Source organism: Eumetopias jubatus, unplaced genomic scaffold (genome assembly GCF_037043125.1).
Source record: "Eumetopias jubatus isolate StellerSeaLion01/CBP00866 unplaced genomic scaffold, mEumJub1_p1.0 scaffold_7, whole genome shotgun sequence".
Classification (NCBI taxonomy): domain Eukaryota; kingdom Metazoa; phylum Chordata; class Mammalia; order Carnivora; family Otariidae; genus Eumetopias; species Eumetopias jubatus.
Window position 1 is genome coordinate 86,175,377 of NW_028274813.1, and position 15,891 is coordinate 86,191,267.

Below are 15,891 nucleotides of genomic sequence, written 5' to 3' on the forward strand. Positions count from 1 at the left end.
GGTACTTTTTAAGATTTTTTTTTTTATTTATAATTGTGGTCAGAGAACATACCTTGTAAGATTTTAGTCTTTATCTTGATGTTTTACATTTCTGCATATGGTCTGTCTTGGTAAGTATTCCATGAGAAATTGAAAAGTACATGTTTTCTTCATCTCTTCTGTGAGTAGTCTGTTTTGAAAGTTCATGAGGACTTGACTGCTCCAGCCTTTATAGACCTTTTTTTTTTAATCCATCTGCAATTTTTAAATTTTTTTTATTTTTTGGGCATTAGGTTTGAGGGGAAACAGATTTTGGTTGAGAAATAAACTTCTTTGCTGAAATTACATCCTGAAAGTTTTAAATAAGTAGCAGAAGAAGGGGAAGATAGGTAGTTGGTAAACTGGAGCATAAAGTTGCTATCCTGTTTCTGCCACTATAACTTCCTGTGGTAAACCAAATTATAACAGGGAAGGGAGCTATTCTATATTTTGCTTGTTAATGATCTAGATGAGATGGAGGAGGAAATGCCACTACAAGTTCCCAAGAATTAGGGGCACAAATCCATTCATTCTACTGTCTTTGTCTGAGGTACAATCCCTAAGACCACTATCAAAGAGTAGAAGGTAGCTATATAGAGTTGATTTGCTCCTGGACTTTTTCCAGAGCTTTTCTGTCCTGCTGTCACTGATGAACAAGGCAAGCAAGACCAAGGCCACACCCACGACGGCCCCTTCAGATTTCCATAGTAAGTGTTGTTCAGTCAGAGCTGAGCGGCGGCTTTTGAATTCATTCTCCTTAGATGAGCTGCGTGTGATTTTCTCCACATACCCTGTGGAACCACACTTGGGTGGTTTTAGCCTGGAAATTAGAACACGGAGCACATTCTTCTGCCACCACAAACTCTTCACCAGCCAGCACGGTGCTCACTGACAGCTTCTCTGCCCGCACAAGGGCCTCTGCTTGGCAGAGCTTTAAGGTGAGAGCGCAGAGCAACCCGCAGAAGTGGCTGCGCTGGGAGGCTGCACCCGTAGGCATGGAGTGCTCAGTGTCACACCTCTCCAGACTGAGGGACCTGCTTGACTGGCCTCGGACCTCTGTAGCCCTCTGGGAGGTTCCAGATCAGGGCTGTGAAATGTTGAATTGCCTATCAGGGCAAAGGCTTTACTGGCACATCCCCATGGCCGTGGCGAGAAAAGCCAACACGCATTTGTTGGATTGAGCTATGAGCTCACTTGTTTGCACTCTCGTGGCCCTCGGTAAAGGCGTACACTCTGGTACTGCATCACCTCTGGGGCTGTCCCTGTGGTGGCATTTTGCCTCCCGGAGCCCTTTTAGACCTATCAAGTACACCTTTTATAATTCACTATTGGAATGGAGAAAAACCTACTTTTCAGCTCCTTCTTTTGAATGCTCTTGTCTTTCTTTCCAGTAAATGCCCACTGTTTGTCTTTGAGTTTAAAGGACCTTTCTCCTAAGCTTTCCCAGAAAGGTTTTCACTCTTTTCATGCGGAGTGATCTAGCATTTTATATATACACTATGATATGTATACTTACCTGCCAGACTTTTTGATTCTCATGGGCAGAGGTTATAGTTTTCATCCTTAACATTCTAGTAGCAGGTGACCATAAGTATTTAAATTTTAATCAACCAAACTTTGTAAGACTGGACTTACCTATGTGCCTTTAGTCTTTTAAGACCTAGTTTACATCAATGTCTTATTTCTTAAGGTTTTATAATTTCCATTTAATGATTCTGGGCTTAAGATAGATTAATTATTGGGTATTTTTGATAAAACTTAAAAAAATTACTGAAATTGATTAAAAATAGTTTTGAGAAATTCCCCCTTGCATTTTCTATATGGGAATTTTTCTAAGGCGTGCTGTACTCAATAACTGAGGAATTAAGACATCATTTATGCACTCTAAATAGGGTTTTAAAGTAAATAATACATGCCTTGAATGATAAATCACTTTTGAAGTTACATGGACTCTTTAGGAGAAAAGGCAGTATTTTTTATTTTGGTATGGCAGCATAAACTGAGCACCATTTGCTGCTAGGAAAGAAATAGTTGTTTGTAAAGATATTTAGGGACTCCTCTAGTGAATCATTTGAGTTTGGGGGTTTTTGTTGGAGTAGATTTTATATATATATATATATATATATGTATGTATATGTATATATATATATATATATGTAACTTTCTAAAAGTTTCTAACTTTTTTTCTGTGACTGTTACGTTGAATTAGTAAAGACACAATATCTTAAGCTTCTTAATTGGTCGGTGAAGACCCTATCCTTTGCCAGGAATTTTTGCATCTTTAGGAGTTTAGAATGCTTAAATGGAGTTAGACTTTTCTGTGAATGCATTCACTGTTGTGAGTAGCGTTGTTCTCTGCACTTTTTATAGCCTTTTCTAATTCCTTTTTCATTTTGAGACTCAGGATGGTAAGATGAATGTATTCTTTATACAGGTGAAAAAAACAAGTGACTATAGTTTAGCTATGATTCACATTTCTTAATTCTTAGTTTGGTAATTTTTATATTCTACTTCAGATTCTAATTTAGGGTATGTACTTAATCACTTCTATGTCTTGGTACAGTTTTGCCAGCCATTAATTTTCTCATCCATAAAGTGAGAGAGTTCCAAGTAGATTGCCTCATATTTTCTAATGGGAATTCAACTTTTAAAGTATCATTATGTGTAGTAGGATTGAATTATCTTATAAATTAAATGATCCAGCTGCTCTTCGTAAACTTGTATGATTGTTGATCATTAGAATCATGCTCATGTAATTAATTCGTTCATTGAGGGTTTTTCCACTACATTGTGGAAAAAACTTTCCATATGTTGTTTACTATTTACTAGGTGCTCAGCCTAGCCCAGTGCCTTGAATGTGGTTAAGTGCTCAATAAATACTTGTTGAATGAATGATTAAATGAATGATAATGGTCAGCATGGGTGGAGGCAGCATAGTGCTATGAAAAGAGTGTGCACATTCTTTTTGGTGTACTCTTTTTTGGAGAGGGAGAAAGAGAGTCTTTTTTTTAAAGATTTTATTTATTTATTTGACACACAGAGAGAGATAGCGAGAGAGAGAGAGATTGAGAGAGAGAGAGAGAGAGAGAGAGAGAGAGAGAGAGGGATCTCCCCACAAGCAGGGGGAGCGGCAGGCAGAGGGAGAAGCAGGCTTCCTGCATGAGCAGGGAGTCCGATGTGGGGCTCGATCCCAGGACGCTGGGATCATGACCTGAGCTGAAGGCAGCGGTTTAACCAACTGAGCCACCCAGGCGCCCGAGAAAGAGAATCTTAAGCAGGCTCCATACCCAGCACTGGAGCCTGACACGGGGCTTGATCTCACAACCCTGAGATCATGACCTGCGCCAAAATCAAGAGTTGGACGCTTACCTTTTAAGACTGAGTCACCCAGGCACCCTGGTGTTACTCATATTTTTATTAGATCATAGGGTGTGATATTTTAGAAGTTGGTGGGAAGGTTACTTGGGATAATGTGTAAAAGTTCAAAGCAACCTTTTGCTTAAAATGTTGGTTTCTTATTGTAATCCCTTAGAGACTTGGACCAAGAGACTTTTCTTATATAAGCTGGGCACATTTGGTATGCTAGGTTTAATTGTAATAACCCTTGTTATTTTTCTCTTATAGTTTTATATGTGGCACTCATAAAAGATGAGGCTGAGAACACGGAAAGCTTCTCAGCAATCAAATCAAATCCAAACACAACGTACTGCTAGAGCAAAGAGGAAATATTCAGAGGTTGATGATAGCCTGCCTTCAGGGGGAGAAAAAACACCGAAAAATGAAACCGGCTTGTTGTCTTCAATTAAAAAATTCATTAAAGGAAGCACACCCAAGGTAATGGTTTTACCTTGTACTTACATTATTAAAATTAAAGTTTAGGTGGTTTTCTTTAAGCATGCAAAGATGAGAAATCTAATATTGCTAGTAGATTAAGGGAATGTTTACATTTTAGTGTTATTTTAAGAGTTAATAACATGAAAAATATTTAATGGCCATTCAAGGAAATTTATTCTATTAACTGATCCATTTATCCTCCTTTTTTTTAGCATAGTATTATGAAAAGTAAAAGAAATTTTTCCTTATTTTATGTGAATTGTTTCTCTCACTTCCATTTTTTTTCATTTCAGAGAAAAGGTAAATTTTCTTGTTAATATTAATATAGTGTCTGATTAGGGAGATGATTTTTCTGTCTGAATTCTAACACTTTATAATGAATGTATTACTTTATTAAAGAGAAAAAAGTTATTAAAGCAAAAATGGACACTGACTAGGAGTTACATGCTCCACATTTGTACTTTGGATCAACTTGATCTGAGGAAACTCATTTACCCCTCTGAACCTCAAGAAGACAGTAAAATGGGACTAATTCTAACTGCTTTATCTGTCTCAGAGCTGTTTTTACATTAGATGGCAAATAGAAAAAGCAGTTTGAGAAATTTTAACGTACTCTATAAATAGTTGTCATTCATTGTATGTATTTAATGTAGACATTAAGGAAAAATACAAGATTTTGGTTAAAAAAAGGAAATTTGATAGGTTTTTCCTGTGTCTTCTGACTTCTGTTCATATTCTTTTGATCTAGACATTCTTCTGTTAATGTGGCACCATTGCATAACATATGATGATTTTTTTTCTCCTTTAGCAGTAAGATCTATCTTTGTTGGTTAGCAGATTTTTGCCCATGTCAACTACACATTCAGGGTTTTCCTATGGAAATTTCTGTCAAATTTCTGTCTATTTTTTTTTAAACCAAAATCTTGCATTTTTCATTAGTCTGCTTAAAGATGTTAAATAAAATAGGGCTACTAAAAACCTGTTTGCACACTAATGTCTTATTCAGTAATTTTGGGGGGCAAGAGTTTTCCTGCAGCTTCAAATTCATTTAATTGTACTGTTAATCATCCAGATTTTTTTTATTGTATTCTATAAGGTTATTATGAAAATTAGTATTGGAATGTCTTGCTAAAATCAAGGTATACTGTTCCCCCCCCCGCCCCCAGTTTACTAACCCTATGTTAGAAGTAAATTAAATGATGATCTTGTCATGTATTATTCCTACTGAGCTTATACTGGCTTCTAATTGTTATTTCTTATCTCATTGTCATTAAATCATCTCTTTGATAATATATCCTGAAGTAGTATTGAGAATCTATACAATGCTTGCTTATGTTCAGTATCTTAAGTACAGTGTTGTCTTTTTCAAAATGTGGGTAGGGGTTGGCAGGTAATGTTTATTGAGTATATTTATTAGGTGCTTTATACCTTGTATCTCCTTAATTCATATATCTATCTTTTGATAGTTTATAGAAGAGAAAAATTTAGGCTTAGTGAATTTCGGTAACTTGCACATGTCAATAACAACAGTAATTGTAATTAATGTCCAGGATAAAAATGAACAATAAAGAACAAATGCAACAGTAATTACTATCAGTTATTGAGCTATTAGTATGTGTCATACACTGTTCTCAGTGCTTTAAGTGTAATAACTTCTTTAAGCAGTATGACCATATGAAGTAGGTTCTATCATCTCTGTATTACAGATAAGGAAACTAAGGCAAGGAAGGTTAAATAACTTGTGTAGGGTTATTTAGCTTTAAGTGGCAACACTGGAATTGGAACCCAGATTGCCTGGCTTCAGAGCCTACACTTCTAAACCACTATGCACTATTGCCTCTACAATAAAGACGATGCTGAGATTTAAACCCAAGTTACATTTGACTCTGATACCGGTGCTCTTTCTCCTATACCATTTTGTCTCAGAGTAGCTAGATAATGTCTTAATAGCATCACCTGTCTTGTGTAAGGGTTGAAAATTCTTCTTGATGAAAGCAAATAAGAGTTGAATCTTTTATACTACCTTCCCACTTTGTCATCTTATTTATATTCTATCATCGTTTCAAAGCTTCCTGAAGCTTATTCTTTTTATAGGAAGTTTTCCCCCTTAGTACTTTTTGCATATATCTTCATCTCCTTTAGTCTGACTAGATGATAAACTACATTTCTTATCTCTACAAGTGTCCTTTTTTAAAACCAAGTCAGTTAGATAACTTCCTGTGCTGCCTTTTTTGTTTCTTTGGTACCATTCCTTTTTGTCTGCTTTTGGACTTTTAAAGTTATGTGGCTAGAATTGAACTTTTTAGACAAACCTTCTTGCTTTCTCTTTTGAGCTGTAATCCTTTCTAAGGTATCTGACATTGCTTTCATGCCTGTTTCAGGAGTCTGACTTTCTGAAACTTGCTCTCCTCGTATCCCCCTACTTTTTTGCTCTTCTGTTACTATTATGATTTCTAGGATCAGTGGCTGTTGGTGCTTGCCATTTTACCATTACTGACCCATTTTTATATTTTTATATTGCTAACAAGTTTTAATTTGTATTCTGGTCTTAATTTTGTATAAATTAGCCATGAGAGTAGTTAGGTAAACCAAACATAGGTTGTTAATTTATGAACATAAGCGTGTGTATTAGTTTGCTAGGGCTGCCATAAGAAAGTACCAAAGACTGGGTGGCTTAAACAACAAATTTTTTTACAGTCCAGAAGCTAGAAATCCAGGATCAGGGTGACAAACAGGTTGATTTTTTTCTGAGGCCTCTGTCCTTGACTTGGGTGGCTGCCTTCTTGCTGTGTCCTCCCATAGTTGCCCCTCAGTCCTTTGTGTTGTCTGTGTTGTAATCTCTTGTAAGGACGCCACTCATAACAGGATTAGGGCCTACCCTAATGACCCCATTTGAACTTAATTACTGCTTAAAAGCCGCATTTCTAAATATGGTTATATTCTGTGGGTTAGTTAGGGCTTCAACAAATGACTTTGGGAATGGGGGGGCGGGCACGACACAGATTTAGCCCTTAACAGGGTGAATGAAATTTCTGATCTCTTTCAAATCCAGACTTTTTTTTTAAGATTTTATTTATTTATTTGAGAGAGAGAATGAGATAGAGCACGAGAGGGGGGAGGGTCAGAGGGAGAAGCACACTCCCTGCTGAGCAGGGAGCCCGATGCGAGACTCGATCCCAGGACTCCAGGATCATGATTTTATGATTCAAATGTTTACCACTTCTCTGATTTCAGAATTATGAAATTGTCAGCAAGAGCACTCAAGAATTGTTGACATGCAGTCTTTCTGCTTTTAGTATAATGAAATTTCTTTCTCTTTCTTTTTTTTTTAAGATTTATTTATCTGAGAGAAAGAGAACAAGTGGGAGGGACAGAGGGAGAGGAAGAGAGAAACTCGAGCAGACTCCATGCTGAGCTTGGAGCCTGATGGGGGGCTCAATCTCATGACCCCGAGATCACGACCTGAACAAAACCAAGAGTCAGACACTTAACTGACTATGCCACCCAGGTGCCCTAGCATAATGAGATTTCTGATAGATATTTGAAGTGAAAACCTCACAGCTAAAATGTATTTGCTTTATATCAGAAATCTCCTACACCTTTCCAAATAGGTGGTTACTAGAGTTTTCCCATAACAAAATGATCTTTTCCTCTGTTCTTACCTAAATACTGTTAACGCTCTTTTTGTTAGGTCATCAGTTTGCATATGGTTATAATTCTGTTGAAATAATAAAATCCTTATTATATTTTTTTAAAGTTTATTTGAGAGAGAGAGAGAGAGAGTGAGTGAGAGAGTGAGCGAGTATGAGCGGGGGGTGGGGGGAGAGGAAGAAGCAGACTCCCCACTGAGTGAGGAGCCCAATGCAGGGCTAAATCCCAGGATGCTGAGATCATGACCCAAGCCAAAGGTGGAGGCTTAACCAACTGAGCCACCCAGGCACTCCCTTACCTATTATATTAAATCCGTGTTTTAAGATCTTTTGAGTATAACCCTTAGAAATATATCTTATACTATATTCATACATGTGAAACAAAACTCACCCTTAATATATTTGATGTGTCTTGATTTTTCTTTTTCTTTTGTTTCTTATTCTCCTTTTAAAGGTGATTTTAGGGGGCGCCTGGGTGGCTCAGTCGGTTAAGCATCTGCCTTCGGCTCAGGTCATGATCCCAGGGTCCTGGGATCAAGCCCCACGTCAGGCTCCCTGCTCAGCAGGAAGTCTGCTTCTCCCTGTCCCACTGTGTGCTCACTCACTCTCTTTCTTTCTCTCAAATAAATAAATCTTTTTTAAAAAATAAAGGTGATTTTAATACTTTAAATTAATTTCATGATCCACTGATGGGTTGTATCCCTTGGTTTGAAAAACATGGCTAGATGAAAACTTTGTTGTAACTCTGACCTTTGTACTTACTACCAAGCTTCATGGTTTTATTGGGAATTTTCTTCCTTCCTACCAAAGTTAATATAAGTCACTCTCTCTAGATGTGTTCTTTAACGACTAGATTAGTAAGTACTTTACCATTTATTATGGCATGAAAAAAATTACAAGTTCAGATTAGATGGTTATACAGACATAATCATAACATATACCAGTTAACCACAATTTTACTTATTTTTTCCTGATCTCTAGATCTTTTATTTCTTTTTCTTTACTTATTGCATTAGTTAGGGCCTCTAGTACAGTGTTCCTTAGAAGGGGTGAGAGGAAACACCTTCTCTTGTTGCTGATCTTAGAGGAAAAGAGTTTGTTTACCATTAGATATGATGTTAACTAAATGTTTTCATAGTTATCTATTACTCGTTTGAGGAAGTTCTCTTTTAGTCCTAGTTTGCTAAAAATTGTTAACATGTTGAGTTTTGTCAAAGACTTTTCTCCATCTCTTGAAATGTTCTTCAGATTTTCTTTTATTCTTTTAATGTGGAGTAGTGCAGAAATATTTTTTAATGGAAAACTAAACTTGTATTGCTGGATTTGCTTCACTGTGTTTTTTTTTTAAGGGATTTTTGCATCTGTGTTCATGAGGGCTTTGGTCCGTAGTTGCCTTGATTTGTCCTATTTTCAGATTTTGGAATCAAGATTATGCTTGGATCATAAGGCAAGTGAAGAATTGTTCCCTCTGCTTATTTCTGAAAGAACTTATATTGCTTAGTATTTTTTTATCCTTAATAAGTAGTAAGTCTTTGTGAGATAGCTTTTATTATGAATTTGATTTCTGTAATATATATGAGGCTGTTTAGCTTTTCTCTTTCTTATTTCAGTTTTGGTCATATGTGTTTTTCAAGGAATTGGTCCATTCATCCAAGTTGTTGAATTATTTGGTGTAAAGTCTTGTGATATTTACATAAATATCAATGTCTGATGGATCTTCTGTAATGTATCTCTTCTCATTCCAGATATGGGTAATTTATTTATCTTTGTTTTGATCTGTCTTGCTAGAGCTTTGTCAGTTTCATTACTCTTTCGAAGAACCAACATCTATCTTGGTTAATTTTCTCTTTCCATTTTCTATTTAATTGATTTCTACTTGTTATTTTTAATGTTTTCTTACACTTTCTGTTTGATTTATTTTTACTTTTTTAGTTTCTGGAAGTGGGAGCTTAGATCAGGGATCAGTAAACTTTTTCTGTAACTGTTTCAGATAAGTATTTTAGGCTTTGTGGACTACATTGTGTTATAGCTACTACTCAGCTCTCCAGGTAATACATAAATGAATGAGCATAACTTTGGACACGGATTTGAATTTCATATAATTTTCATATGTCATCAAATAACATTGTTCTTTTGATCCTACTCCCTTCCCCCTCCATTTCCATTTACAAATATAAAAAACCATTCCTGGAGCTCCTGCCTGGCTCAGTCAGTAGAGCATGTGACTCTTGGTCCTGGGGTCATGAGTTCAAGCCCTGTGCTGGGTGTAGAACTTACTTTAAAAAAGTAAAATCTTTAAAAACAAAAACAAAAAAACCCATTCCTAGCTTGTTGGACATACAAAAACAGCTTGCTGGAGTTGGCTTCTGGATTGTAGTTCGCCAGCCCTTTGCTTAGATCATGGATATTACACCTTCCCCTCCCCCAGTATAAGTTTTAAAGGTGTGAATTTCAACGTACTCTTTTCCCACACATTCTGATTATATATTTTTTAAGTTTTTATTTTAATTTCAGTTACTATACAGGTTATATTAGTTTCAGGTATACAATACAGTGATTCAGCAATTCCATATATATATCACCTGGTGCTCATCTGATTATATTTTTATTACCTTTTTTGTGGGTATGTGTGATTTATTCTCTGACTCATGGATTATTTAGAAATGTGTTATTTAATTTCCAGATATTTGGGTATTTTTTAGATATCTTTTAATTGTTGATTTATAATTTAATATCATTGGTCTAGGAATATATTCTGTATGATTTCATTTCTTTGGTATTTTTTGATATTTTCTAGCATACAGTCTATTGGTGAGTGTCCTGTGTGTATTTGAAGAAATGTGCATATTCTAGAATTATTTAGTGCAGCATTCTGTAACTATTAAATAGATCAAGTTGGTGATATTTCATTCTTCTATATCTTAAACTTGTTTTATCAGTTACTAAGAGAGGGAAATTAAAATCTCCAACTATTATCTGACTTTGCCTTTCAGTTCTGCCAGTTTTTTTCTTTATGTATTTTGAAGTTCTCTTTTTAGGTGTATACCCATTTGTGATGAGTATAAATTGTTCTTGTTACCACTGTGAAATGTCTCTCATTATCTCTGATATTTGCTTTGAGGTTTACTTTGCCTAATATTAATATAGCTACATAACTTTCCTAGCATTTTCATGATTATAGTTCTTTTCCTCCCGTGTATAAATATACCCTGTGTATTTATATTTAAATTGACATGTTTAGTTTAGCTGGGTTTTTCTTATCCTGCCTTCATTTTGGCAAACTAGTTATCTTTTAGAATTTCATTCTATCTCCTATATTGACTTGAAAAATTAACTTTTTGAGTTATAATTATACACAACAAAACACACCTATTTAAGGTATATATTGTCACGAATTTAACAGATTTATACACTCATGCCCAAAAAGTACCCTTACAGTCTTTGCAGACAATTTCACGGCATTACCCTAGACAACCATCAATCTACTATTGTTGCAGATTACATAAATGTTTCTAGAGTCTCATATGATTGTACTCATACAGCATTTCTTGCATCTTTCACTCAGTATAAAGCTTTTGAACTCACTTTTGTTACTGCATGTATTCATTGCTTTATTCACCCCTCCACCCAGAATTCTATTGTATGAGTATACTGCATAACATAATTTGTTTATCCATTTGGATTGAATATGTTTTTTGGCTATCATGAATAAAGGTGCTATGAATATCTGTGTTGAGTCCATGTGTGGACATATATTTAAATTAAAGTTGGATAAATAACTAAGATTGGTATTGCTGGGTCATACAATAAATGCATGTTTATTTTTTTGTGGCAGCTTTATTGAGACATATAATTAGCAAATCATAAAACTCACCCATTTAAGGTATAAATTCAGTAGCTTTTACTATATGCAGAGTTTTGCAACTGTTACCACAATCAGTTTAACACCACTTAAATCATCTTCAGTGGCTGTCACCCATACACTCTCCCTTCCCCTCTTGCCCTGAGCAACCAATAGTTGACTTTCTGTCTATAGATTTGCCTATTCTGAACATTTCATATAAATGGAATTCTACAACATATAGTCTTTTAGGTCTGGCTTCTTTCACGTAGCATGTTTTCAATGTGCATTTCTGTTCTAACATATCATTTCATCATTCCTTCTTACTGTGAAGTAATATTCCATTGCGTGGATATACTCCATGTTATCAGTTGATGGACATTTGGGTTGTTTCCACATTTTGGCGCTTATGAAAATGACTGCTGTGAACATTCACATACCAGGTTTTTTGTGGAAATCTATTTTCATTTATCTTGAGCATATTCTGAGGAGAATTACAGGATGATATGATAATTCTGTGTTTAGCTTTTTAAGGAATTGAAGATTGTTTTCCAAAATGGTTGCACCATATTAAAGTCCCACCAACAAAGTTGAGGGTTCCAGTTTCTCCACGTCCTCAACAATACTTATTTATTGTCTTTTTAGTTTTAGCCATCTTGGTGAGTGTGAAATGGTATCAATATTATTGTGGTTCTGATAATACATTTTCCTAATGACCAGTGAAATTGAGCATCTTTTCATGAGTTTGTTGGTCATTGTAACTTCTTTGGAGAAATGTCTTTTAAATCCTTTGCCCATTTTAAATTGGGTTTTGGCTTTTTATAACTGAATTCTGAGAGTTCTCTTTTAGATGCAAGTCCTTTATTTCGATGTGTGATTTGTAGATCTTCTCTCCCATTCTTTCAGACCCCCTTGAAGCACAAAAGTTTTAAAGTTTGACCAAGTTCAATTTGTTTTTGGTTGTTGTTGCTTATATATTTTTGGTGTCATCTCCAAGAAGCTATTGCCAGAATCAAGGTTTGATAAAGTTTTAGGCCTAAGTTTTCTCTAGAAGTTTTTTCTTATAAGCTTCTAAGTTTTTTTCTTACAAGTTTTACAGTTGTAGTTCTTATTTTCAGCTCTTTCATCCATTTTGAATTAATTTTTGTAGGCGGTGTGAGGTAGGGTCCAACTGTATTTTTTTACATATTAATAGTATCTATTGGTCCTAGCACCATTTGTTGAAAGACTGTTTAACTTTTAAGAAACTGCCCAGTTGTTTTCCAGACTGTACCATTTTACATTCCATCCAGCAATTCCAGTTGCCCACATCCCCAGCAATATCTGGTATTTTCAGTCTTTTTAATTTTAGTCTTTCTACGGGGGTGGGGTGGTTACCTCATTGTGTTTTTATTTTGCATTTCCCTGATGATTAATGAGGTTGACTATCCTTTCATGTGCTTATTGACCATATAGGGATTTTCTTTTGTGAACTGACAGTTCAGATTTTTTCTCCATTTGTGGGGGGTGACTTCTTAACTTTTTTCTTGTGATTTCATTAGTAATCCCTCTTGAGTGATTCTTAAACTTTTTGCTCAGGCTCCTTTACCTTCTTACACATTATTGGAAACCCTGAAGAACATTTTTTATATGGATTATATCTATCAAAATATATCTCATTAGATATTAAAACTGAGGAACTTTGAAAATATTCATAATTGGAATTATAAACTCACTAAATGTTAATACAGATAACATTTTAACTATTTCCTAAAAACAAAAAGGAAATTAGTGGGAAGCATGACATTATTTATAATTTTGCAGATGTTTTTAATGATGGCTTCATATATAGTTTATTACTGAAGCATTTAAAGAAAACCATACTCACATGTATTTGTTAAAGGGAGGAGTTTTTAATATCCTTTTTAAATTATTGTGATAGTCTAGTGATACTATACCGAAACTTGACAAATGTAGTTTCTTAGGTTCTTGTTCCAAGATGGAATTTGAAAGCACTGCAGTGATCTTTTTGTTAGTCTGTCTTGCACCTGGAATGAATGATGTGTACTGTGTATGATTTTCTAACACTGTGCACTGGTTATTTAGAAGATACTGGTTCATTGAATTATGTAGATCTTCGACATGTTGATATATTTAATTATTCACTACTAAAAATCACATTTGTGAACATCCCCAGTGATCTCAATAGGATAGTTTTTTTTTATTTTATTTTATTATTATATTTATTACTATTATTATATTTTTTCTTCATGTCTTTTTTTAAATTTTTTTATTGTTATGTTAATCACCATATATTACATCATTAGTTTTTGGTGCAGTGTTCCATGATTCATTGTTTGTTCGTAACACCCAGTGCTCCATGCAGAACGTGCCCTCCTCAATACCCATCACCAGGTTAACCCATCCCCCTACCCCCCTCCCCTCTAGAACCCTCAGTTTGTTTTTCAGAGTCCATCATCTCTCATGGTTCGTCTCCCCCTCTGACATACTCCCCTTTTCTTCCTCTCCTGTTATCTTCTTCTTTTTCTTTTTTCTTAAAATATGTTGTGTTATTTGTTTCAGAAGTACAGAACTGTGATTCAACAGTCTTGCACAATTCACAGCGCTCACCGTAGCACATACCCTCCCCAATGTCTATCACCCAGCCACCCCATCCCTCCCACCCCCAACCACTCCAGCAACACTCAGTTTCTTTCCTGAGATTAAGAATTCCTCATACCAGTGAGGTCATGTGATACATGTCTTTCTCTGATTGACTTATTTCACTCAGCATAACACCCTCCAGTTCCATCCATGTCGTTGCAAATGGCAAGATCTCATTCCTTTTGATGGCTGCATAATATTCCATTGTGTATATATACCACATCTTCTTTATCCATTCATCTGTCGATGGGCATCTTGGCTCTTTCCACAGTTTGGCTATGGTGGACATTGCTGCTATAAACATTGGGGTACACGTACCCCTTCGGGTCCCTACATTTGTATCTTTGTGGTAAATACCCAGTAGTGCAATTGCTGGATCGAACGGTAGCTCTAATTTCAACTGTTTGAGGAACCTCCATACTGTTTTCCAGAGGGGTTGCACCAGCTTGCTTTCCCACCAACAGTGTAGGAGGGTTCCCCTTTCTCCACATCCCCGCCAACATCTGTCGTTCCCTGACTTGTTAATTTTAGCCATTCTGACGGGTGTGAGGTGGTATCTCATTGAGGTTTTGATTTGGATTTCCCTGATGCCGAGCGATGTTGAGCACTTTTTCATGTGCCTGTTGGCCATTTGGATGTCTTCTTTGGAGAAATGTCTGTTCATGTCTTCTGCCCATTTCTTGATTGGATTATTTGTTCTTTGGGTGTTGAGTTTGATAAGTTCTTTATAGATTTTGGATACTAGCCCTTTATCTGATATGTCATTTGCAAATATTTTCTCCCATTCTGTCGGTTGTCTTTTGGTTTTGTGGACTGTTTCTTTTGCTGTGCAAAAGCTTTTTATCTTGATGAAATCCCAATAGTTCATTTTTGTCCTGGCTTCCCGTGCCTTTGGCGATGTTTCTAGGAAGAAGTTGCTGCGGCTAAGGTCGAAAAGGTTGCTACCTGTGTTCTCCTTTAGGATTTGGATGGACTCCTGTCTCACGTTTAGGTCTTTCAACCATTTGGAGTCTATTTTTGTGTGTGGTGTAAGGAAATGGTCCAGTTTCATTCTTCTGCATGTGGCTGTCCAATTTTCCCAACACCATTTGTTGAAGAGACTGTCTCTTTTCCATTGGACATTCTTTCCTGCTTTGTCAAAGATAAGTTGACCATAGAGTTGAGGGTCCATTTCTGGGCTCTCGATTCTGTTCCATTGATCGATGTGTCTGTTTTTGTGCCAGTACCATACTGTCTTGATGATGACAGCTTTGTAATAGAGCTGGAAGTCCGGAATTGTGATGCCGCCAGCTTTGCTTTTCTTTTTCAGTATTCCTCTGGCTATTCTGGGTCTCTTCTGGTTCCATACAAATTTTAGGATTATTTGTTCCATTTCTTTGAAAAAAGTGGATGGTATTTGATGGGGATTGCATTGAATGTGTAGATTGCTCTAGGTAGCATTGACATCTTCACAATGTTGATTCTCCCAATCCATGAGCATGGAACGTTTTTCCATTTCTTTGTGTCTTCTTCAATTTCTTTCATGAGTATTTTATAGTTTTCTGAGTACAGATCCTTTGCCTCTTTGGTTAGGTTTATTCCTAGGTATCTAATGGTTTTGGGTGCAATTGTAAATGGGATCGACTCCTTGATTTGTCTCTCTTCTGTCTTGTTGTTGGTGTATAGGAATGCCACTGATTTCTGTGCATTGATTTTATATCCTGCTACTTTACTGAATTCCTGTATGAGTTCTAGCAGTTTTGGGGTGGAGTCTTTTGGGTTTTCCACATACAGTATCATATCATCTGCAAAGAGTGAGAGTTTGACTTTCAATAGGATAGTTTGTATTTATTCATTTATTTATTTGAGAGAGTGTGTGAGCGAGCTGAGCAGGGGAAGGGAGAGGGAGGGGAAAGAATCTCATGG

The 15,891-nt window shown here is 36.0% G+C and overlaps 1 protein-coding gene and 1 pseudogene across 2 annotated transcripts in view; one reads left to right on the forward strand and one right to left on the reverse strand.

The window, feature by feature from the left end:
* Positions 1 to 15,891, forward strand: part of CTDSPL2 (CTD small phosphatase like 2) — an 80,637-nt gene that overhangs the window by 21,919 nt on the left and 42,827 nt on the right. For both annotated transcript variants that reach the window (XM_028126653.2, XM_028126651.2), the window contains exon 2: positions 3,643 to 3,852. In XM_028126653.2, coding sequence (XP_027982454.1) covers positions 3,667 to 3,852 — 186 coding nt within the window. In that variant the 5' untranslated portion in view covers positions 3,643 to 3,666. The remainder of the gene's footprint in view (positions 1 to 3,642; positions 3,853 to 15,891) is intronic.
* On the reverse strand, positions 608 to 1,015 carry LOC148163936 (protein JTB pseudogene; annotated as a pseudogene).